Here is a 19,679-nt window from a genome sequence, read left to right as displayed (position 1 = left end):
CCCACGAGGACGTGTGTGAGGTCAGGAAGGCCGTGTCGCAGATTTACTTTTAATTTCAAATATAACGACCGTTTTCTGCTACTTTGTGTTCGCCTCTTTCGTTTTGCATGTTCTTAGAACACGCATTTTCTACTTCGCAACAGCGTGGCAAATAACTGTTTCTGCCGAACGTAGTCTGGTCGCGGGCGTGAGCGAGAGGGAGAGAGATATATTCCCGCTAATAACGGGACGAGCAAGGAATAGACAAAATTGCCAGTATGTGTGTTGGTATTAATGTATGTGGAGTGAAGTAAGTCTCCAAAGTGTGTTGGTATTGCGTGTAGACTCGGGTTCTACGCATTATTGCAACATTTGTTCTTCACATTAAGTTTTTGATCGCCGAAGAAGTTAGACATGCCTCGCTCCCGAATTAAACGCGCGGCCAGAAAACGTTACGCTGACGCGGTGGAAAGCGATGCAGAACACGAAAGTGATCGCGATTCGACATATATTTTTACAACAGCTATAAATAAATTACAATTAAACAATTTCTGACGAGTTTTAAAACTAATCATCTTATATGGTAAAACAATAAGTTATAATCTCAGATAGTGCTTGTTCAGAAGATTTCAGTTACCAAAGTGTTTCCACAAAATCCTTTAAAAGAATTTATCTCGATCGAAGTTAAGGATTCGCAACAAGCCATGTTCTGCGCCCATGGCCACCCACGTATGAGTGGAGGAATTCCAATTGCAACGAACGCAATTGAATCTGGTCAGTGCCAGAGAGTGTATGTTTTGCGGTCTCCGTTTGGCGCTCAAGTATGTCGACTTTCGTTTGTGGGGCTCAGGGACCAGTGGATTAATTTGCAACCCATAGTCCCGGAGGAAGTCATCGGGGGTGATGGGATCCGTGGCCTTCGGAGCAGATGAGCCCAGGTGGTGCAACTCGGTAGTGGATACGGCACGTGAGTTGACCGTTGACTTTAGCAGAGCAGGGCCACAGTTAAGATCTCGCACATCCAGGAATACCAAGTCGCCGTTGTCCGTTACAAACACCATGTGATTTTGCTGGCAATTCGTGTGTATTTCCCGTGTCGTTGTTAGAGTTCCATCAAGGGTTCTGTGCTCGAATTGTATACCCGAGGGACTAACTGCTATAGTACGAAAAAAGTCTGCAAAGAAAAGTTATCATTAGTCGGCATGTCCGTCAGTTGATGATCTCTGAGACTTACGTGAACTACTAACTACAAGGGTCTCACAAATAGGTGACCAGGTTAAATTAGCCATATAAAGACTGGAAATGGTGTCTTGTGTCAGTATAAATGGGTTTGACCAGTTCGCAATATCATAAATTTTAAATTGACGTATAGAAGTACCAACTGCAAGCCAGCGTGGACCATTATTGTCATAGTGCAGATCCATATCTAAGGAGAAAACTCAAAAGTAAGTTAAAATTCTTAGGGAAAAAGGCATACCAAAAAAACTTACATTGAACATTCCGCTCGCCTATGTATTGAAAATTTACAGGCACAAAATGAGTGTGATTATTTTTGTTGAAACAATTTAAATTGTCCTCATGGTTAATGTCCCATAATGCAAAGTGACCGCTGCTGTAGCCTGTTGCTAGAAAATTGTGTCCCGAAGACTGGACAAGAATTTTATTTTAATTATTTTGTTTCAGCATAAAATTATCAGCATTAAACTTACCAGCGACCAGCAAATTTTGGTGCACTGATCCTGCACAGGATTGTTTATATCCAATGAAAGCGTAATCAATGAATCTAGTTGAATGACCACCTTGTCGTCGGCATTTTTATCATTGGTTAGCTCCAATGGAAGGGCATAGATTTGAACACTACTCAACGTATTTGCCACAGCCAATACGCCTAATCGATTTGAAGACTTATCATAGCCACCACTGGGCAAAAATGAAAAACTATGAACAGGTCCATTGGGTACATGAACTCCATAATGAAAATCTGGTCTTAGGGTCCATGATTTGCCCGCATTCTTGGCATTACACTTCAGTAACATCAATAAGCCATCATCATCCTTTAATTTTGTATGTCTTGCAAAGGTTTTCATCTTTGAGCGCACGGAACATAGAAGGTATTGACTCGCAGCTTTCGGAGGAAGGGGAACCCACTCAAGTTTCTTAATCGAACTGCCCAAATAGCCTACATATTCACCTGTCAAAAAATACATTAATTTAGCCTGAATTTATTTTTTTTCTTTTCTGATTTCGTACCTTCTTTGTTGAAGCCCTCAAACGGTGCCAATTGTCTCCAATCGTCTTCGTTCACAACTTTACCATAAGCATAGCGCATAGATGGTGTGTTCATGGGGGGTAACAAGCCATCTGCATCTTTTTTAGAGATATTGGAATAGCTGGGCAGCAGTTGGGTAAATAAAGCAGCTGTTCCATAATTGCGTTGCACGCTAAAGAATAAAAACAAATGTATAATAAAGCCAAATTTGATAATTCTGTGTTGGCTTACAATTCATTCCATTTATGGGTCGCTCTAGCCTCCAGGTGATGATAACGCGAAAGTACTGTAGTGTAGGAATTACATTAAATATATGAGTATTGCCAGTGTTTCGAAATAACTTACAAGGCTTCTGCTGGCACTCTCCCACATTTACTGGTCGTTTATATATTCGTTTCCTGTCAATGTCTCCGCGTCGGTTTGCTTTCGACTGCTTGGATGTGGAGAAATTGTCGCCAAGACTGCCTTCACCTTCGCTGCTTATGCAGTCCTCATTGGAATCCACTCCTTCCGAATCATATTCCTCAGAAGACTCCTTGTCCTTGGTCATATCATAGTCTGATGAGTCGCCATCGAAATCGTTCTTTGCGGTAGCCCCATCCCCCGACTTTTGGGTTGTCAAGGCTTCTCCAATTTTCTTTAACTTGGTTTCGGCTCTGAAGGTGATGAATTGTATTAAGAAAGATTCGTTAAATCGAAAAACAAATCAATAATTAAGTACTTACTTAATAGTAGACTTCCGCTTGGCACGGCCAGCATTACTAAAAACGGTTTCTTTGCCATCTCCATTCGCGTCTTCCGGATCTTCAGTGACCTGGGGTGCTAGGCGCTTTGGACAAGTTCTTATATGGACAGGAAGTGAGAGTTTGGTATAGGAGCGCTGGCAGAATTCGCACTGAAAACGCTGCTTGTTGCCACATCCCTCCAGATGGAGCATCATGCCCAAGTATGATCCCAATTGATGATTACAAAGGCGGCAAGTTAGTTTTCCTCCGTTTTTCTGAAGATAGTTCTTCATCATTGTCATTATACCAGCACGCGTGATATTCTATGAAGAAAGTTAAGGTTAAGATTTAAATTACAGTTTATGTATGCAAACCTACCTTGGGAGTTTCCCCCACAAGCCAACCAACGCCATAATGCTCTCCTAAATGGCGCTGCCAATTGTTCTTATCGCTGCGCGCCATACACAAGCCACAATGCAGAGGACCCTGCCCCTTTCCTTCATCGGTTAAAACTTCGTCTGTGTCCAACTGATCCCGCTTTCTTATGAGCAGAAGACGAAGATTAAAATCAGCTACGCTTTCGGTTGCCGAACTTTCCTCAGTCTTTAACTTTTTGGCTGCTTGAGATTCTGTATCAGAAGGAGGAGCGCGCTTTCTTCCCCTTTTTGCGGGAACCTTCGGTTCTTCACTTGTTGGCGGGATCATCTCACTAGCATTTAGAGGCCCAGATTTACTTGATTTCGGTGTTGAGGTGTCACTAGAGATAACACTAGAGATATTACTCCTTCTGCCTTTTTTGGGAGCCGATTCTATAACCGCACTTTCTTCTGGAACGTTAACTAAGGATGTCGTGTCGGTTGGGACTGATTCTTTTCTCGACGAAGTCCGTCGTTTTGCAGAATCACTTTTAGCCGGCTGAAGATTTTCTGAAGGTGTGGCAACTATAGTGGCTGGAGTATTTGAAGATGCTATTGATCGAGATTGTCGTGTTCCCCTCGAATTTTTAGACGTTGTCGGCTCTATCTGTTCTTTTGGGGCTTGACCACTATCATCCTTACTCTCTATAGGTGAGATCTCCGGAATTAAATCAGATTTTGGCTCAGTTACTGGTGGAACTATTACTTTTGATGTTTCACTTTTGGATTGCCGCTTTTTTCTGGTTTTTTGTTCTTCTTGTTCTTCACAGGAATCCTTTTTAAGTTTCAGATTTACGTCTTCGCTTGGTTTCTCTGATGCACCAGGTTTTGCATCACCTGAAGCTTGAATAACACCTGATATGCCGCTTTCGGTTAGTTTTTCAGGTTCAGAATCTGCCGGAGTTTTTGAATCTGATTTAGCTTTACTGTAACGAGATTGTCTTTGTCTAGTTGGTCTCATCGAACTTTCAGTTATACCTGGTACATTTGAATCTTTAATTGCATAACTTTCTGGACTTGCAATCTGCTTAGTTGATGAGCCTCTTGTTTTTGGAGATTTACTTCGAGTTTTTCGCTTATTTTTGGCCTCGTTCTCCTCTGACACATCAATGTCCATCCTAGGTGCCGCATTTCCTGATGATACAGGATTTGATTCTGGTTCAGGCTGAATAACAGGTGGCACTTGAGTTTTTGGTGTTGCACAAAGGGATTTTCGATTTCTTTTTGATTTCACGGATACCTCCGGAACGTCAACGGGCTTTTGGTCTTCTGGATTCTCAGCTGAACTTGTAATATTCTTAATAGTTGAAGGTAAATCGTCTTTTGTCAAATTCGCATCGTCCTCAGGTGCTTTAATATCTTCCCCTTCTTTCTTAGAATCTTTAAGAGCTTTAAAACGAGATTTTCTTTTTTCTTTAGTATCAGTGTCTTTCACGGTGATTTTGTCTTTCGGAATTTCTATTGTATCTGTGTCTTCTGTTCTATCACCTGTCGTCAATCGTTCAGGATCTTCTAGTTCTGTAGTTTCTTCGTCTTTTTTCGTGTAACTTGCTTTTTCAGCAGTTAGTTCTGAATTATCAACTTCTTGTGGCTCATCGATCTTTTTGTTATAATTTCCTGTCTTTCTTTTTCCCCTAGATCTTAAGGATGAGACTGGTATCTCAGTCGATACATCTTCCTCCTTTTCCTTTATGTTAATCATACCAGTATTTTCCAAGGATTCTGGTGTTTTTAAAGGACTTCTAGTAACTCGCTTTTCGTTGACCTTGCTAGTAATTGAACTATCTTTATCATCTTCATCAGGAGTTTCCGTTACAGTAATTGAAATTGATTTTGTTGACTTCCTCCTGCTGTTTTGTGAATTGCTGTCAATAGTTATGGAATCCTTTTCGTTTATCACAGGCTCTAGCTGTTTTTCATCTATGACTCTCTGAGATATTTGGTCCTCATTGTCGTTGGGAGCACAGAAAGATGATTCTTCTCTATGATTAGATGCATCCACATCCGTGTTAGGTTGACCATCAATTCCTGGACAATCTTCTGTTGATTCAATAGCGGATTTTAAAGGGGAAATTGCGTCACCGGCAATTGGCTTTTCATTTACCAATTCTTCCCATGCCGTTTCATCCTTCTTTGGACACTCTTCACTCGTTTTGCTGTCACCCATCGACATGTTACCCCCAAAATCTATTGGACTAGAAGGACCAGCATTACTGCTATCTGAATCATCTGAAGAAGCTCCCACAACCTTGTGATGGTTAAAAGTAAACAGAGAATCAGCATCAGAGCTCTTCACTGGTTGCTGTATCTCCATAGACTGCTGCTCCTCCTCGGTCTCATCGTGATCGGGTGTAGCATCATCGCTGATGTCCGTTTCATTGATCTTCATTTGTTTCACTCGCTTGCTTCTTACTGGAGTCCTAGAACGTTTCCCTTCGTTATCATCGAAGCCCAGAAATATGGAGCTATCATCATCACTAGTGCTGGAAGTGGGAACCCGATTTCCCGCATTCGCGCTAACTGGATGAAGAAATTCAAAATGCACGGACTTCTCCGTCGGATTTTTCTGGCCAGCTTTTGTGGATCTCTTGCTGAGAACAGGACGTGTCTTAACAAGCTTCTTGCGCGGTGGCACTCTAGATGCTTCTTCTGATTTAGCAGTTGGCGATAGCTTTTTGGTTTGTGGCACCACCTTCTCGGCAGTTAAGTGGCCAATTAAATTCTGTATTCCTGTGACATCAACTGCGCTATTTGCACTGGTATTTAACTCCTTGGAGTCCTTTCGAAATGGTAACTGCGGCTCGCCCTGTGGGGCTGGTGGTTCCTGCGAGAGGACATCCATTAGGGAGACATTACTGTTTGACGATGCGGCTTGTGGATCCTCTATGGTGTCTTGACTACTGGTCTGGTGTGTTGATTTATTTTTGGGCATTTTGGGTGGGTGATACAACTGGGTTAGGTATCGTTCTGATGCAGATTTCGACTGCGTTTGATCTACTTTCTGCAAGTTTATTTCACTCTCATCGTCTTTGTCTTGGATTTTAGCTGAATCTTCTTCTTGAATTGGACTGATTTCTTCTTCACGCTGCTTCTCATCTGCTGGCACCTTTGGATTGTTTTTAACACTAGATAAATTATGATTTATTTGGTCTGAGCTTGAGCTAGCTGAATGGTCAATTACCTCGATTCCAGGGACTCCGTATCGATCCTCCATCATGCTGTGATCGATAGCCAACGCCTGCTCGTCTTCCTCTTCAAAATCTAACTTGGCTTTCTTCACTTCCATCGGCTTTGGGATACTTGGTCTTTTAGTGCGTTGCACTAGATTAATTTTAGCTTTTTTGGATCTGATAGGTGCCCTTTTCACGGGAGGATTGACCTCCTTTGATGGCTCTGGATCTGACACTGTCTTGACCTCCTCCAAAGACATTTGTGATTTTTCGTCAGAGTTTTCTGACAAAGTTGTGATAACAGAGGTTACTTCTTTGGTTTCTTTCAGTGGTGTGATATCTACCGAAGATTTCACACTTTCTGATTCGGTTGCAGTGGTATATACTGGTTTTGGGAAGTTAATCTGTATATTAGTTTCCTCCAGTGCTGAGTCTGCCCCATCTAACTCAAGCAATGATTTATCCAATGCTGAAACACTGCTTTGCATTCTCACTGCGTTTGGACTGATCCGCAGTACGTTCGTACTGTCGCTGTTTATGTCCAAAGTAGCGTGCAATATATTCATATCGTCCATTTTGACGATCTTTCCGATGGGCAGCTCATCCACGGGTTGCTCAATCGGCGCACTAGCAAACGAGCATCCTCCAAATCCAAACAGAGCACTTAACCTTTGCTCTTCCGGTGAAAGATCCATGAAGCTGCTTTCATCCAGCGGATTTTCAGCTGTCAGCTGAGCTATGAAATCTACTGCGGATTGGATTTTATGCACTGGTGATGTAGCCCCAGGAGAACTCGGTTGCTCGTTATCAACTGCTGATGTGTCCGCTTGGGAATCCAAATCACCTATTTCTGCGTTTTTCTTATTATGCGATTTGGGTGTTGGGGGTACAGAGGTAACCAAATCCGTCGTTAGTTCTTTAGGCATGTTTGTTGGGTTAGGCAAATCAAGCGCGTTTGAATCTGTGGTAACCTCTGATGTCAAATTACCTCTTTCCGAAGTTATTGGAATATATACAGGAGTACTTGATTTAAGAGCATTTACTTCCGGATAATCTATTAATTCAGCTAAAGATTTTAGGGGGCTCGCCTCTGTGGTCGTGACTGATTTTGGCTCCGGAGTTGTCGGAATATATACAGGAAAGTCAAGAGGGTTTGCGAAAGTCTTGACTCCTTCCGTTTCTGAAATTTTTGGTGGGAATTCTGGCTGTTTGAGATATGGATTTGAATCAGGAGTAATTTGATCTTCAGGTGTTGTAGGCACTGATGTAGGAAAGTCTATTGCCTGCTCTTCAATAGACTCTTTCGAATCCATAGTTTGTATTGTAGATTCTACTGGTAATGGATTCAATCGAATACTTGAGCCAGCTGGCAAATCTGGTGTTTTATTAGGGTTTGGATTATACAAAGGAGCGATATTTCCTTTTAGTGTTGGTGAAGAGAAAGGCGAAGTTCGTTTTGGTTGAAGTATTGCGTTAGTAGTTTCAATTTTGGAAATAACTTCTATTGAATTTAGTGTTTTCATAACTTGAGGTTGTTTCACCTGATCCACCTGATTACGAATCTCTTTGGCCATCTCTGCCAGTTTTTCCCGCGATACCTTAAACTTATTGGCGTTCATAATAACCTTGCCCTTGATCACCTTAGATTGAATATTTGCTGTAGCAGCGGTATCCGCAGAATTCTTAGCTTCCACCGGAGCATTTGGCAGGCGAAGCCCACTCAAATCGATCTTCTCGTTGGGTGCCAACACCTTGTTCTCCAGCACAATTAGCGGCGGTGATGGGGTCCTGTGAAGTTGTGTGGGAGCAGCAGCAGCTGCTCGAGCTGTAGAAATCTCTGGAGCTGGATTAAGATGGCTTGAAACATGCGGAGTTTGTTGCACTGGCATTCTCTGTGGACTTGGTGAAACATGATGTACTGAAATCTGTTCAGTAGTCCCATGCTGGTTTACCAACGGACTGTTACTCGATATGCACATGGCTCGATGTTTGGGCAGCTGATTGACCAAATTGAGCAAAAGTGGAGGCTGCTTTGGTCGGACAGTCAAGTCCGCCTTGGCAATGGGCACGGAAAAGGCTGCAGGAGATGGGGAAATCCCGCCACTACGAGGAGCTGAATCATGGCAAACAGGTGGTGGCATCTTGGTTGCTGCCTTGGAGGTTGTTGGCTTCTGATGGGACTGCGTGTTCATGACCAAGCTCTTGTTTAGTATCCTGTTCTTTAATAGAGCCTTCACTTGCTTGGAACGGTCACCATCGGTTGGGTTTGGGATCGGCTGGATCGGCACCACCTTCTCGATATATTCCGAGATCATAATACGCTTTACTAAAGGCTGAGGTGCTGTAAATTGAAAAAAATACAATAATTTATGTACAAAGGTTGTTATAAAGAACTTTGTGGTCTCTGGAGCAGGCTACAAAATTATTAAATATACTGATAAAGATAAAGTAGCATCTTTTCAAAAGGGAAATGGGCCATCTTTTTCACTAAATGTGCAACTCATCGTAGAAGCAAAGAGTAAATAAAACCAGATAGAGCACATAACAGCAAAAACAATCGCACACACAAACGGCAGTTTGACCGCACCGGGATTTGAACCCGGGCCAAAAAGGGAATTATGTTTGCCTCACATCGACGCTTCGTCCCTAACCTCATTTTGAGCGCGCACTTGACAGTTGAACCACCGAAAGAATACAAACTGTGGTGGCAAGAGTGCGTCTTGAATCTAGTTTGGCGGATAAGTATTCAAAAAAAATATATACCCTTGCACGGGTATTATATTTATGAATTAACAGCTTATTAGGCGTATTTGGTATAAAAAGTACCACTAGTACTTTTTTGCTTTTTTTTAATTGTTTCAGTCCGAAACCAAACTAACACGCAAAAAATTAATGATTAGTTTATTTGTTAAAATTTAAAATAAAGTTTTCTTTAAAAACTCTCACGTTTTAATTATAACAAACAAAATTTATTATAGTTTGAGGGTTCTGGAATTAGCAGTATTTTGCGTTATTGAAAAATACCACAAAGATATTTTGCTTAAAACTTTAATTTTAAATTTGAATGTTAAAATATATTTAATGTTAATATATAAGGTATTACGAAAAAAAATGTGTTTTAAATTATCATGTTTGATAATGAATAATAATTGACAATACATTAAAAATGCACTTCATATATTAATTTTTTATATTTATTTTGAATCGTCGTGTTTGCAAAGGGAAAGTAAATAGATAAATATCCTGAAAAGCCGGTTAAATAACTTAGCTAACCTACAAATTTGTTAAAAAATTTTCCTTTTCTTAATCTTTAAAAACTTGAATTTAAACCGGTCTACGGTTGGTTTATATACTGTACATATACTATAATTATAAAAACAATAAAAATAAAATATTTCGGTATTTGAAGAAGAATGAATGAGATGTTATGAAGCGCACTCGCTGTGAGGCGAACTCAGAAACAATTATCGCAAAAACTAACTCTTTGACAATCTGCCAACGTCTCAATCAGTTGCGCCATCGTTTTGGTTTTTGGCCCAGTGTCCGAAACTCGCAGATGCATTTAGAAGGTTTTGCAAGCACTTGGGGGGAAAACCCCGACTATATAACGGTTTTTTAAGCGGTGCACAGGATTAAAACAAATATATGTGTATCTTTACCAGGCTGACGCAATTGTTGTTGGGGCGACTGCAATTTGCTCTCTGCCGCAGTTGGCGTCGACTGCGCTGCGGCAGAGGTGGAAAGAGTGTTGGACGATGGGTGGCCCACCCTCTTGGCATCCAACTTCTGCTTCCTGAGCACCTCGGCCAGCTGCCTGTCGAGTCCAGCCTCCTTGAGCTTGTTGAAATCTAGCTGAATCTTCTTAATTATCCGCTTGGGCGGAGCTGCAGCACTTTTGGACGCTTGTGGAGGAGGGTAAATGCTGGGATTACCGGACTGCGGTTGGTTGGAGGTGCTGGTCACTGCCGCCGGTGGACCCATGATGACCTGCCTTTTGGAGTCGTCCATTTCGATGTTGTTTGGAAATTCTCGTAAAACTGGCACAGCTATTTCATGAGAATGACGACAGAAGTCCAAATTCTTTCACACTCGTTTAGTTTGCACGCCTATCGGTTCCTGGATCTTTTTATAATCCGACGTTATCCACGCAGTGACATTTACATAAAACTCGCTTTTTTAAGTGTAATACTGATCACCAGCACTAGTTTTACTTTATTTTAGACCGCTGTCTAGACATTTTTCACTATTTAAATTCTTAAAAGATCAAGCATGTGCAACTCGAATTAATAGTATGACCGCTTTACCAAAGTATAATATTCCGTAAGCTTCGGTAAAATATACTAAATTAGACAAACAGTACATCAATATATATAGCAATAGCTATAAGCCAAATATATAAATTGTTGTATATTTATTACAGCTAATTATACAAGATTCAGTTGCCACAGAATTACAAACATAACAAAAAAGTTGTATTCATTAATAGACTTGCAATTTATTTATTTTTTGTTTACTTTTACCTGCACACTAACTATCGATATGTTCTGAGAAACTTCCATCGCTAACCGAAACGGCGTTATTCGACAACCCTGTTCTGTACAACAAATTTTTGTGAGATTTTACCAGCGCAAAACGTTTTTACTTCTCACGGGTAAAAACTAAGAAAAAAACTTACACAATGGACTTCCAGAACCGCGCCGGCGGCAAGACCGGCAGCGGAGGCGTGGCCTCCTGGTCGGAGACGAACCGCGACCGCAAGGAGCGACTGCGTCAACTGGCCCTGGAGACAATCGATCTGAATAAGGATCCGTACTTCATGAAGAACCATTTGGGTTCCTACGAGTGCAAACTCTGCCTGACGCTGCACAACAACGAGGGCAGTTATTTGGCCCACACGCAGGGCAAGAAGCATCAGGATAATCTGGCCAGAAGAGCCGCAAAGGAGGCTAAGGAGGCACCCTCTTCGCTGCTGGCGCCTGAGAAGCCACGCGTGGAGCCCAAGAAGTTCGTCAAGATCGGACGACCCGGCTACCGGGTGACCAAGCAGCGTGAACTCAGCAACGGCCAGCAGTCGTTGCTGTTTCAAGTGGACTACCCGGAAATCACCGAGTCCATTGTACCGCGTCACCGCTTCATGTCCGCCTACGAGCAGAAGATCGAGCCGCCAGACCGCAAGTGGCAGTACCTTCTCTTTGCCGCCGAGCCGTATGAGACCATAGGATTCAAGGTGCCGTCCCGAGAAGTGGAGAAGAGCGAGGGCAAGTTCTGGACGCACTGGAACCGTGACACTAAGCAGTTCTTCCTTCAGTTCGCCTTCAAGTTCGAGCCAAAGATCCTGCCGCCACCGCCGCCGAATCTACATAGGGCACTGGGTCCTCCGGGCGGATTTCCCATGCCGGGACCGCCACGTCCTGCTATGCATCCCATGTTCAATGGCGTTCCTCCACCGCCGCCCATGCTTTCAAATAACTAATTCAACTAGTATGTTTCTGAGACTCCTTCAAGTTCTTACATTGTTCTACTGAAAGACCAAAAGCAAAAGGATAACCACAGACATTCAGTCATTCAAATCAAATAATAAACAATTTTCTACTTAATACAACTCGACGGTTTTTGTATTTTTCTTTTAGCTTAGGAAATTGAAAAAATATTGCTGGTTTTCTTTGTAACTGTACGACTTACAAATCGATCGCGTTTAAGGTAATTAGCTTAAATCTACACTTTTCGCTTAAATTATATAATGTACAAATTATCAATACACTTGGCTGGGCTAAAATTTGTCAATTACTATTAGATCTTTTCGCGCTTCTTGAAATTCCTTTTCGAAGCACATCTGGTGATTATATCAGAAACGTGTGGCTTATGCTCGAAGATCTTCATTAACTGATTCTGTGCCTCGTTGATGCCATCGGTAATAATTTTGCTGCGTTGAATGTTGCCCTGCAGATACATAGGTATTAGGTTCAGATTTAAACATAATGAATATAAGTATAAGAGCACACCTTTAGCAGTTCAGTGACTCGCTCAATTTCGCTGTTCTTCTCCTTGTCCTTCTCGAGATCCTGCAGCATGGTCTCCAGTCTGCCCAGGCTAAAAACTTCTGATTCATTCTGGAAAAGATCAGGTCAATCAAAGTGTTACAAACATTTTCATGCGCATTGCTTACCAAATCCTCCATTTGCGAGCGTAAATGATAAATTTTCCATCCATTAATTTTGCCCTGCACATTTGGCTGATTGGCTAAGTCAATTACTGTAGCCCGCCGCTCTTCCCTTGGCTTCACATCAGTGTACCGATGGAAATGGTTGTTGGCCAACTTATGTGTGGGCTTATACGTCTGTGGATCAACGAAAACATGTGTTAACTACTACAAAATGAACTAAGCATTGAACTTACATTGAGCAGAGCACAATTGCGCGGACGACGAATCACAAAGTCCACGGGATTGGCGTTCTCCTTGTTGCCCGTCACAGCTGGTGTGCTGTTCCGGTGGTTGGCATCGCCTGGCGCACTATTTGGAGCAACACCCGGGGTCGCAGCTGTCACCAGCAGTCCTCCATTGTTGTGCTTCTGCATGTAGGATGCGCCAGCCGCCGTCGATGGTTCCGAACTTGGAGGAGGCAGCGATAGCGATGCTTGACTCTGCGTGGAGTGCTGGCTGTCATTGCTGCCAAATACATTAAGGATTAATCAATTGCATATAAAGCAACCAGTCAATTAACTCACGTTGATCGTCGCGCCTTTTTCCTAGAGGAGCAGTCATAGCTGGAGCTGGAGCTATTACCAGTACCATTCATGCGCGTACCCTGCTGCATTTGCGTCGATCCCACCAAATGAGGCACCTGCTGGGGCTGCTGCTGCTGTGGCGTTGGTGCTTGCACATCCACAAAGGCACTGCTACCACTGCGTGCTCCCAGTGACGAGTGACCAAGGTTCTGCTGCATCGATTGGTGCGATGAGTACATCTTTTGAGGAACAAACATTAAAGCTAAAGCTAAGCATATATTTTTTTGTACACACCTCATTGATGGGATTAAAATGCATGGAATTATCGCGTCCACCAGCGCTTCCAGTGGCTGGCGGATCGCCAATCCTGTCCTGTAATTGCTGATCCACACCAGGTGAGGAATTCGCCGACACTGTAGTTGAGCCGTCCGACGAAGCCGGCGACTCCGCCCGCGAATTTCTCGTGCTCGTTGCGTTCACGGGGCCAACTGTGGCTGGCACACTGGTCGCGCTACTTGCTACACCATGGGTGACTCGTTCCCGTTCCTTCTTCGCCAGCGCCTCAACGGTCAGTCCGGAAGCGACTGATTGAGGCACTGTCACGGACACTGGCTGAATATTGAAGGTGGTGCCCGGAGCCGGGGGCATATTTTGTCCACTGGAGTTGCTAGCCATTGAGAGCAAAGTGGGTCCTAAATTTTTAGCCGCCCGTATTGGCGAACCATCCGCATCCCGCTTGCGCATAAAGCTGGACACCAGTGCTCCACTTCCTGTTACCTGCTGCGGATTACCCGCTCCCGTTGTCACCTTCACGGACGTGTGCAGCGGAATAACCATGTGCTGCGGCGGCGCACTATTCGGTCCTGCTGGTATTATCAATTGCTGGTGACCAATGGTCCGGGTAGCTGTTCCACCAGCACCCGAGGGCAGTACCGTAAACGTAGCCTGCGATCCGCCTCCACCCGATCCCGCACCGGCAGTCGCATGACTGGCAAAGGGTAGCGAAGACACCGATAGGCTGCCACCAGCGCTGCTAACCAATTGTGCCTGGGCCTGGGTGCTCTGGGTCACCGTGGTCGTAGTCAATGATAGAACGCCCGTGGAGGCGGAGGCTGGCATAGACTCGTAGTAGATTGTGGCAGCACTTCCCTTCTCGTCGATCTATTAAGATTTGGGTTTAGTAGTTGGTTACAACGTCGTATAGATAGTTTCAACGTACCTTCATCAACTGGCTCTGCGAAGCCACTACCGGATTCCAGGTGCGTTGAAAGCCCGTCACTGTGGCCCCGCTTGCACTGGCACCATCTGCTCCAGGCGCAGAGGAGGCTGGAGCCATCATCATCTTGCCCAGTGTAATGCCGCTGGCGTTCTTGATGGGCGTCAGAGTTCCCGTGAGGATATTACCGCCTGGTCCCACTCCCGCTCCCCTACCGCTGATGGTCAGTGGCAGGACAGTGGCACCGCCGGCCGCCGAGGTGGCACCCGCCACCGAACTTGGATTGACCACACTGGCGGAGACATTCGGCACCGGTACCGCCTGGATGCTGGCCACGCCCTGCGGCGTCATCGTTGGTCCTCCACTTCCTCCGCCAGTTGATAATTTTCCGATGGGATTAAGCTGTGTGATCGTCAGCGATGGCTGGACTTTGGCGGTCATGGTGACCGGTGGACGAATGCCTGTCGAAAGAATGGTTCAAACATATAGATTATGGCAATAAAAGAGTAAGAGGTTTACAAAATTCTTTTCAATTCACTTACAAAAGAGCAAGCCACAAAACAATTCTGAAAATTGCTAAAAGTAAATCCCACAACGCTGTTTTTGATTTTAGTTTATTGTATAGCCCGCTCAACATATAAATAAGTAAGCTAAAAACTATAAAGTTAAGTAAGAAATAAAGTCTTATAAAATATATAGCAGAACGACTACTTCCACAGCTCGCCTTCGGCAATCTCCAGAGCCATCTTTTTGCGAAAATAGGTCATGTCATCCTTGCAGAACGTTATTGAAGCATCCCGCGTTAGGTATTCCGCGAACATGCAGGTGAAAACGCCGCAATCGTCCATGTTGTCCTGTTGCGGCACATCCCGAGCATGCTCGATGCGAAAGTCGTTGGTGTTCAGAGGTAGCTCCCGCTTGTCCAACGACTCCATACGCAGATATTTTTCAAGTGCACGCATCACCTTCGGATTGCCGCCGCCTTTTGAATTGTAGTACAGCATTGTTTTTGCACGCAAATCGATTACGACCAGGCACCAGTGAACGCCGCTGTGGTGAACAGGCACAAGTATGATGTCCTTGCTGAAGAGATCCACCTTGCGAGTCCAGCGTTTGACGCCATCGAAACCACTCTGCAGCAGGCGGGGCACGAAGAAAGTGTTCATGGCATACACGCTGGGCATCTGACCAGGACGCTTCTCCGATCGCTCGGCCAGTAGGTTCATGTAGAAGTTGATTATAACGTCGTTGAGCCAGGCGCCTTCAGTCAGGATTTTGATTTCGCTGCGATGGATGTCCAACTTGAACTTGGTCACAATTACCTGCTCCAGCGGACCCTTAGACAATGCCACCAGCCGATCCTGTTGCACCTTGGTCAGCGGAGTAAGCTCGGTGCTGACTTGTACCTCCTCTATGACATGGATGGACTTCGGCATGACTTCCTCCAAGAGAAGCTTCTTGAATAACCCGCCTTCGTAGGCTATGCGCCTGTTTTTGGTTCTGAGAAACATCTCCTTTGCCTCATTCAAGTGCTTCATATTTATTTCGGCTCTTTGAGCCGCCCTACGCCTAAATTGCTCGATATAGTCGTCCCTCAAATATTTGCAGTTCCAAAAACGTCGCTTTTTGCCAATTTCTAAAACCGGAGGTGTGACGCCCGTTTTTATCCCATTTATGTCTTGGTTTTCAATTCCATTTTCAAGAGATTCACTTCCGTTTTCAAGGGACTGCACTGCAGGACAATGTGAAGCTAGTTTGCGGATGGAATTGACATGTTGTTGCAGGGCCATAAAAAGGTCCTCTACTTGTTCCTGGGAGTCGAAACGCTGCTTAAAAACAGGCCTATCCTGGCACTCTTTTATGATTAGATCCAAATATCTATTCTTCTCCATGAGCTGTTTCTCCAATGCCAGCACGCTGTTCATGGTTGTTGATCCGCAAGAATTGGCCATTTCACTGGAGTTTCACAGCAAGTTGGGGTTTGGAGCTCTGGCGGTCCTTTTGGTAAAACTTTTTGGCGTTCGGTTCAGGATTCAGATTAGAGCCACGATGTTAGGTGTAGACTGAATCGAAATATAGTTCGTAGGTAGGTAGGATGAAGCAAAAGCTTAGTAGGATTTCAAGAAACTGAGATTTTCCTTTTGCTTCAAAGAGCACTGAATTCCCTGCTGTCTAGATGACAGTGAAAGAGGTTTATCGATAGTTTACAATTTAACAGCAGACACTTCAGTCTTATACAAATGTAAATATATAGTGTTGTAGAATAATCTATTGCTTTACAGATTGCTAGCTTCGATGACTTGCTCTTTCGTAAGCAAAGTACCCCAACTATCAGTATCAACTTACCCATCTTAGCCGCCGCGGTAGTGCTCATCAAGAATGGCTGCAGCATCACATTCCCAGCCAGACGAGCTCCAGATCCGATGATCTGCTGAGTGGTTCCCGTCGCAGGCTGCTGCAGCTGGATGATCCGTGTGGTGGGCATATTAGTGGCGGTCAGGGCAGTTCCTCCGGCACCGGGGCCCCGTCCGGGCGCCACAGTTGCTCCACCGGAAACACTGACGGCCGTTGGTGACGCCGTGACGCTGGTATTCAGCTGCGGGATGCTTGGTGCCCTGATGCTTATGCTGGTGGTGTTCAGCTTTGCGGTTGGAAAACTCTTGCCCAGCGGGATTGGTCGCACCTGTCGAGGTGTTACTGTCGTTCCGCCGGGAGTCGTGGTTGTTACTCCACCAGTGGGCGTGGCCACAGCAAAGCGCGGATTAAATTGCTGGCCCGGATTCTGACTTGCATTTGGCGCAGACACATTGGAGGAGTACACAAGTGTAGCCTGATGCTGCCTCTGTGGCAGCACAGTGGCCACATAGGCCTGAGGACCACCTCCCGGTCCCGTCGCCTGTTGTGTCGTCAAGGGCTGGCCAGTGGAAACGGAAAGAGCTATGTGGAAACTCGATTAGAATGCTGTTGCAGCGTTAGAAAAGGAGCCACTTACCTGTTGGCGCCTGCACTGGAGTGGTGGTCACCACACTGGCATTCGACACCCCCGCGGATGTCGTTATAATCCTCTGGCGTGGCTGATGAATGGTGCGGATCAGTTGCACCTGCCCCTGACTCTGCATCCATGCACCACTGTTGCTGGACGAGATCACAGCCGACGATGGTTGCGATGAAAGCGCCACTCCACTTCTGCTCACCGATGCTGTTGCTCCGCGTACAAATCCTCCTGTTGAGCTCAGTACTGTTGGTGCTGTGGGCGTTACAGTGGCCGACGATGTGGCTCTCAATGGCGTCACGAGCCGCTGGCCCACTCCAACGCCAACGCCACCCATCTGGGTGGCCGTCACACTGGCCCGCGGCAAGTAGGTCTGGCTTACGGGCCTGGTAACCGTGATCGATGCATTTGCCCCACTCCTCGCCGGTGCAGCTGGTATGGCTGTAATCTGGGTTCTCCCGGTGGCCGTAACATTCTCTAGCTGCTTGATCATTGGCATCACCACCCGGACCTGTGTGGACTGACCACCAGCGCCAATGGCACGGATCGAAGCCGCCGTTGTAGCTTGTCCTGCATTCAGAGCAATTGGAGTTCCTCCCAGGGAAGTTTGCTGAACTGGATTGGCTGCCGCCACCTTAATTGTGCCTCCGCTGAGGATCGGTGTGCCTGCAATGGATATCCCACCGCCGCCGTCGGATTTCACGTGGGTGATCTTGGCGGCCACCGCCGGGTGCGCTGCAGAGGATGGCAAATGGGATGGCAATGAGTACTTGTTTATGACGCCGCGCAGCTGCAGGGGCGGATGTGAGTGCGATACCAAGGATGCGGATGCGGATGCAGATGCGGATAAAGATCCAGTGGCTGCCAGAGATGATGATGATGATGGATATATAGATGGCAGCAATGACAACGATGGCACTGCATGGGTGTGCAGTTGTTGGGTGCGTATCTTAATGGTTTTCAGGGGGGCTGTGCGGGTGGCAGTGGGTGGCTACTGTGAGATTTCGGTTAAAAGCTCCACATGGAACACCAATGGACGGACAATGAAATTGGGGTGCTACATATAACAACATTTCCTAACGTTAATTTGTTTGGTCTTCTTTTCTTTATAATATATGAATATTAAAAACGAACAAAATATTAGGCTGATCTTTTTTCAAAAACCAAACAAATCAATTTATTAGATAAATAACTGGAAATAGATTATCTTTGAGTTCCAACAGAATAAGAACAATTTCAGGACCGTTGGCAACCCTGCCACGAATGCACAGTAACAACAAAACAAAGACATACACACTCACAGAGAGGAGAGCAGCCGTTGCTGCGAAGGTGAAGTGCAAAGAGGAATAGGAAACAAACAGTGCGCGTATGCGAGAGCAAAAGAGAGGTGCACAAATGTTATGTATACACACGCATACACGAGCACAATGCTAATACGTATATACGTATGTGGATAAATATATAAATATTCCACTTGGATATCGGCGAACTTACCTGATGGCCCTGTAGCTGTACTTCCACCGCCCACCGTTCCTCCTCCCGCGCCGCCCTCACTCGGCGCACTCATTGTTCCAGCTCTGATTTGCGATATTCTAGAAGACACAACAATTTTGGCATCAGACTTCTATTCCACGTTTCACATGCTTTTCGCCTCTTCTCCACCACCCTCTCTTTCCTTTCTTATCACTATGTATCTACAAATTCTCTCCACAAGCACGCACACGAAAACAGTCCGAGAAAGGCTGTACTTTGATCTTTTTGTTAGATAAACTTGCCTTTTATGCCAATTCGAAGCACTCTGTAAGCGCAGCGAATCAATGTAAATATTTTTTTCTACCGCGCTTTCTATGAATTAGAAAAGTTTTCCTTGTTTTTCCGCTCTTTTTTTCACAAGGCTCAATTAAGTAGTGTTACCAGATCTAAAACATTAGGCATTCTTTACTATCGTTTTGAAATACCAAACGATAGGTCTTCAGAAAAATACTCTAAAAAAACTATGTGAGAAAATACCAAATGTATTTTTTATCCGCTGAAACCGTTACTTTCGGATATGATTTATTTTAAACATATTTCATATATCTTTCTTAGTACTAGAAGTAAAGTAAACTATTATTACCTATATTTCCATTGTTTTATAAATTATTCCTTAGGGATACAGGTGTTTTTCAAAAATATTGTTTTCATTT

At 44.6% G+C, this 19,679-nt stretch overlaps 4 protein-coding genes across 7 annotated transcripts; 1 reads left to right on the top strand and 3 right to left on the bottom strand.

Annotated features, from left to right (window-relative positions):
- Positions 1 to 555: 555 nt before the first annotated feature.
- Positions 556 to 10,852, bottom strand: LOC6533932 (mucin-17). 2 transcript variants are annotated; one of them, XM_015194853.3, is made up of 11 exons: positions 10,219 to 10,852; positions 6,571 to 8,900; positions 3,352 to 6,495; positions 2,974 to 3,296; positions 2,594 to 2,904; positions 2,480 to 2,534; positions 2,230 to 2,420; positions 1,689 to 2,170; positions 1,470 to 1,626; positions 1,214 to 1,405; positions 556 to 1,153 (listed from the first exon to the last, which is right to left on the bottom strand). In XM_015194853.3, exons 1-11 carry the CDS (start codon positions 10,565 to 10,567, stop codon positions 639 to 641), a joined length of 8,049 nt encoding a protein of 2,682 aa, XP_015050339.1. In that variant the 5' UTR covers positions 10,568 to 10,852; the 3' UTR covers positions 556 to 638. The 2 variants fall into 2 exon arrangements, with proteins under 2 accessions (XP_015050339.1, XP_015050340.1); XM_015194854.3 differs by having other exon boundaries at positions 3,352 to 8,900.
- A 291-nt stretch (positions 10,853 to 11,143) lies between these two features.
- On the top strand, positions 11,144 to 12,161 carry LOC6533930 (splicing factor 3A subunit 2). The gene has a single exon (XM_002094594.3). It carries the CDS (start codon positions 11,238 to 11,240, stop codon positions 12,030 to 12,032), a length of 795 nt encoding a protein of 264 aa, XP_002094630.1. The 5' UTR covers positions 11,144 to 11,237; the 3' UTR covers positions 12,033 to 12,161.
- LOC6533929 (pneumococcal serine-rich repeat protein) lies at positions 12,145 to 19,418 on the bottom strand. Of its 3 annotated transcripts, none has more exons than XM_015194851.3 (11): positions 19,269 to 19,418; positions 18,988 to 19,085; positions 17,494 to 18,462; positions 16,848 to 17,438; positions 14,505 to 14,962; positions 13,580 to 14,446; positions 13,286 to 13,524; positions 12,956 to 13,226; positions 12,726 to 12,896; positions 12,562 to 12,669; positions 12,145 to 12,499 (listed from the first exon to the last, which is right to left on the bottom strand). In XM_015194851.3, the coding sequence occupies exons 2-11, from the start codon at positions 19,058 to 19,060 to the stop codon at positions 12,350 to 12,352; spliced, it is 3,897 nt and encodes a 1,298-aa protein (XP_015050337.1). In that variant the 5' UTR covers positions 19,061 to 19,085; positions 19,269 to 19,418; the 3' UTR covers positions 12,145 to 12,349. The 3 variants fall into 3 exon arrangements, with proteins under 3 accessions (XP_015050337.1, XP_015050336.1, XP_002094629.1); XM_015194850.3 differs by having other exon boundaries at positions 17,494 to 18,354; XM_002094593.4 differs by having other exon boundaries at positions 17,494 to 18,228.
- LOC26535542 (sentrin-specific protease 1) lies at positions 15,099 to 16,711 on the bottom strand. The gene has a single exon (XM_015194852.3). The coding sequence runs from the start codon at positions 16,451 to 16,453 to the stop codon at positions 15,209 to 15,211; it is 1,245 nt and encodes a 414-aa protein (XP_015050338.1). The 5' UTR covers positions 16,454 to 16,711; the 3' UTR covers positions 15,099 to 15,208.
- Positions 19,419 to 19,679: the final 261 nt, after the last annotated feature.

The sequence above is a fragment of the Drosophila yakuba genome, chromosome 3L, assembly GCF_016746365.2.
Source record: "Drosophila yakuba strain Tai18E2 chromosome 3L, Prin_Dyak_Tai18E2_2.1, whole genome shotgun sequence".
Taxonomy (NCBI): Eukaryota; Metazoa; Arthropoda; class Insecta; order Diptera; family Drosophilidae; genus Drosophila; species Drosophila yakuba.
Note: the sequence above shows the minus strand (reverse complement) of the source record. Positions and strands in the feature narration are given on the sequence as shown.

What these genes read in the sequence shown, in the direction of transcription:
- LOC26535542 (XM_015194852.3), bottom strand. Translation starts at nt 16,453, where the DNA reads ATGGCCAATTCTTGCGGATCAACAACCATGAACAGCGTGCTGGCATTG.
- LOC6533929 (XM_015194851.3), bottom strand. Translation starts at nt 19,060, where the DNA reads ATGAGTGCGCCGAGTGAGGGCGGCGCGGGAGGAGGAACGGTGGGCGGT. An exon ending in TACCGCGGCGGCTAAGATGG is followed by an intron (nt 14,963 to 16,847) that starts GTAAGTTGATAC and finishes TTCTTTCGACAG; the next exon opens with GCATTCGTCCACCGGTCACC. An exon ending in AAAAAGGCGCGACGATCAAC is followed by an intron (nt 13,227 to 13,285) that starts GTGAGTTAATTG and finishes TGTATTTGGCAG; the next exon opens with CAATGACAGCCAGCACTCCA.
- LOC6533932 (XM_015194854.3), bottom strand. Translation starts at nt 10,567, where the DNA reads ATGGACGACTCCAAAAGGCAGGTCATCATGGGTCCACCGGCGGCAGTG. An exon ending in ACCCATAAATGGAATGAATT is followed by an intron (nt 2,421 to 2,479) that starts GTAAGCCAACAC and finishes TTTATTCTTTAG; the next exon opens with CGTGCAACGCAATTATGGAA. An exon ending in CCTTGTAGTTAGTAGTTCAC is followed by an intron (nt 1,154 to 1,213) that starts GTAAGTCTCAGA and finishes TTTTCTTTGCAG; the next exon opens with ACTTTTTTCGTACTATAGCA.
- LOC6533930 (XM_002094594.3), top strand. Translation starts at nt 11,238, where the DNA reads ATGGACTTCCAGAACCGCGCCGGCGGCAAGACCGGCAGCGGAGGCGTG.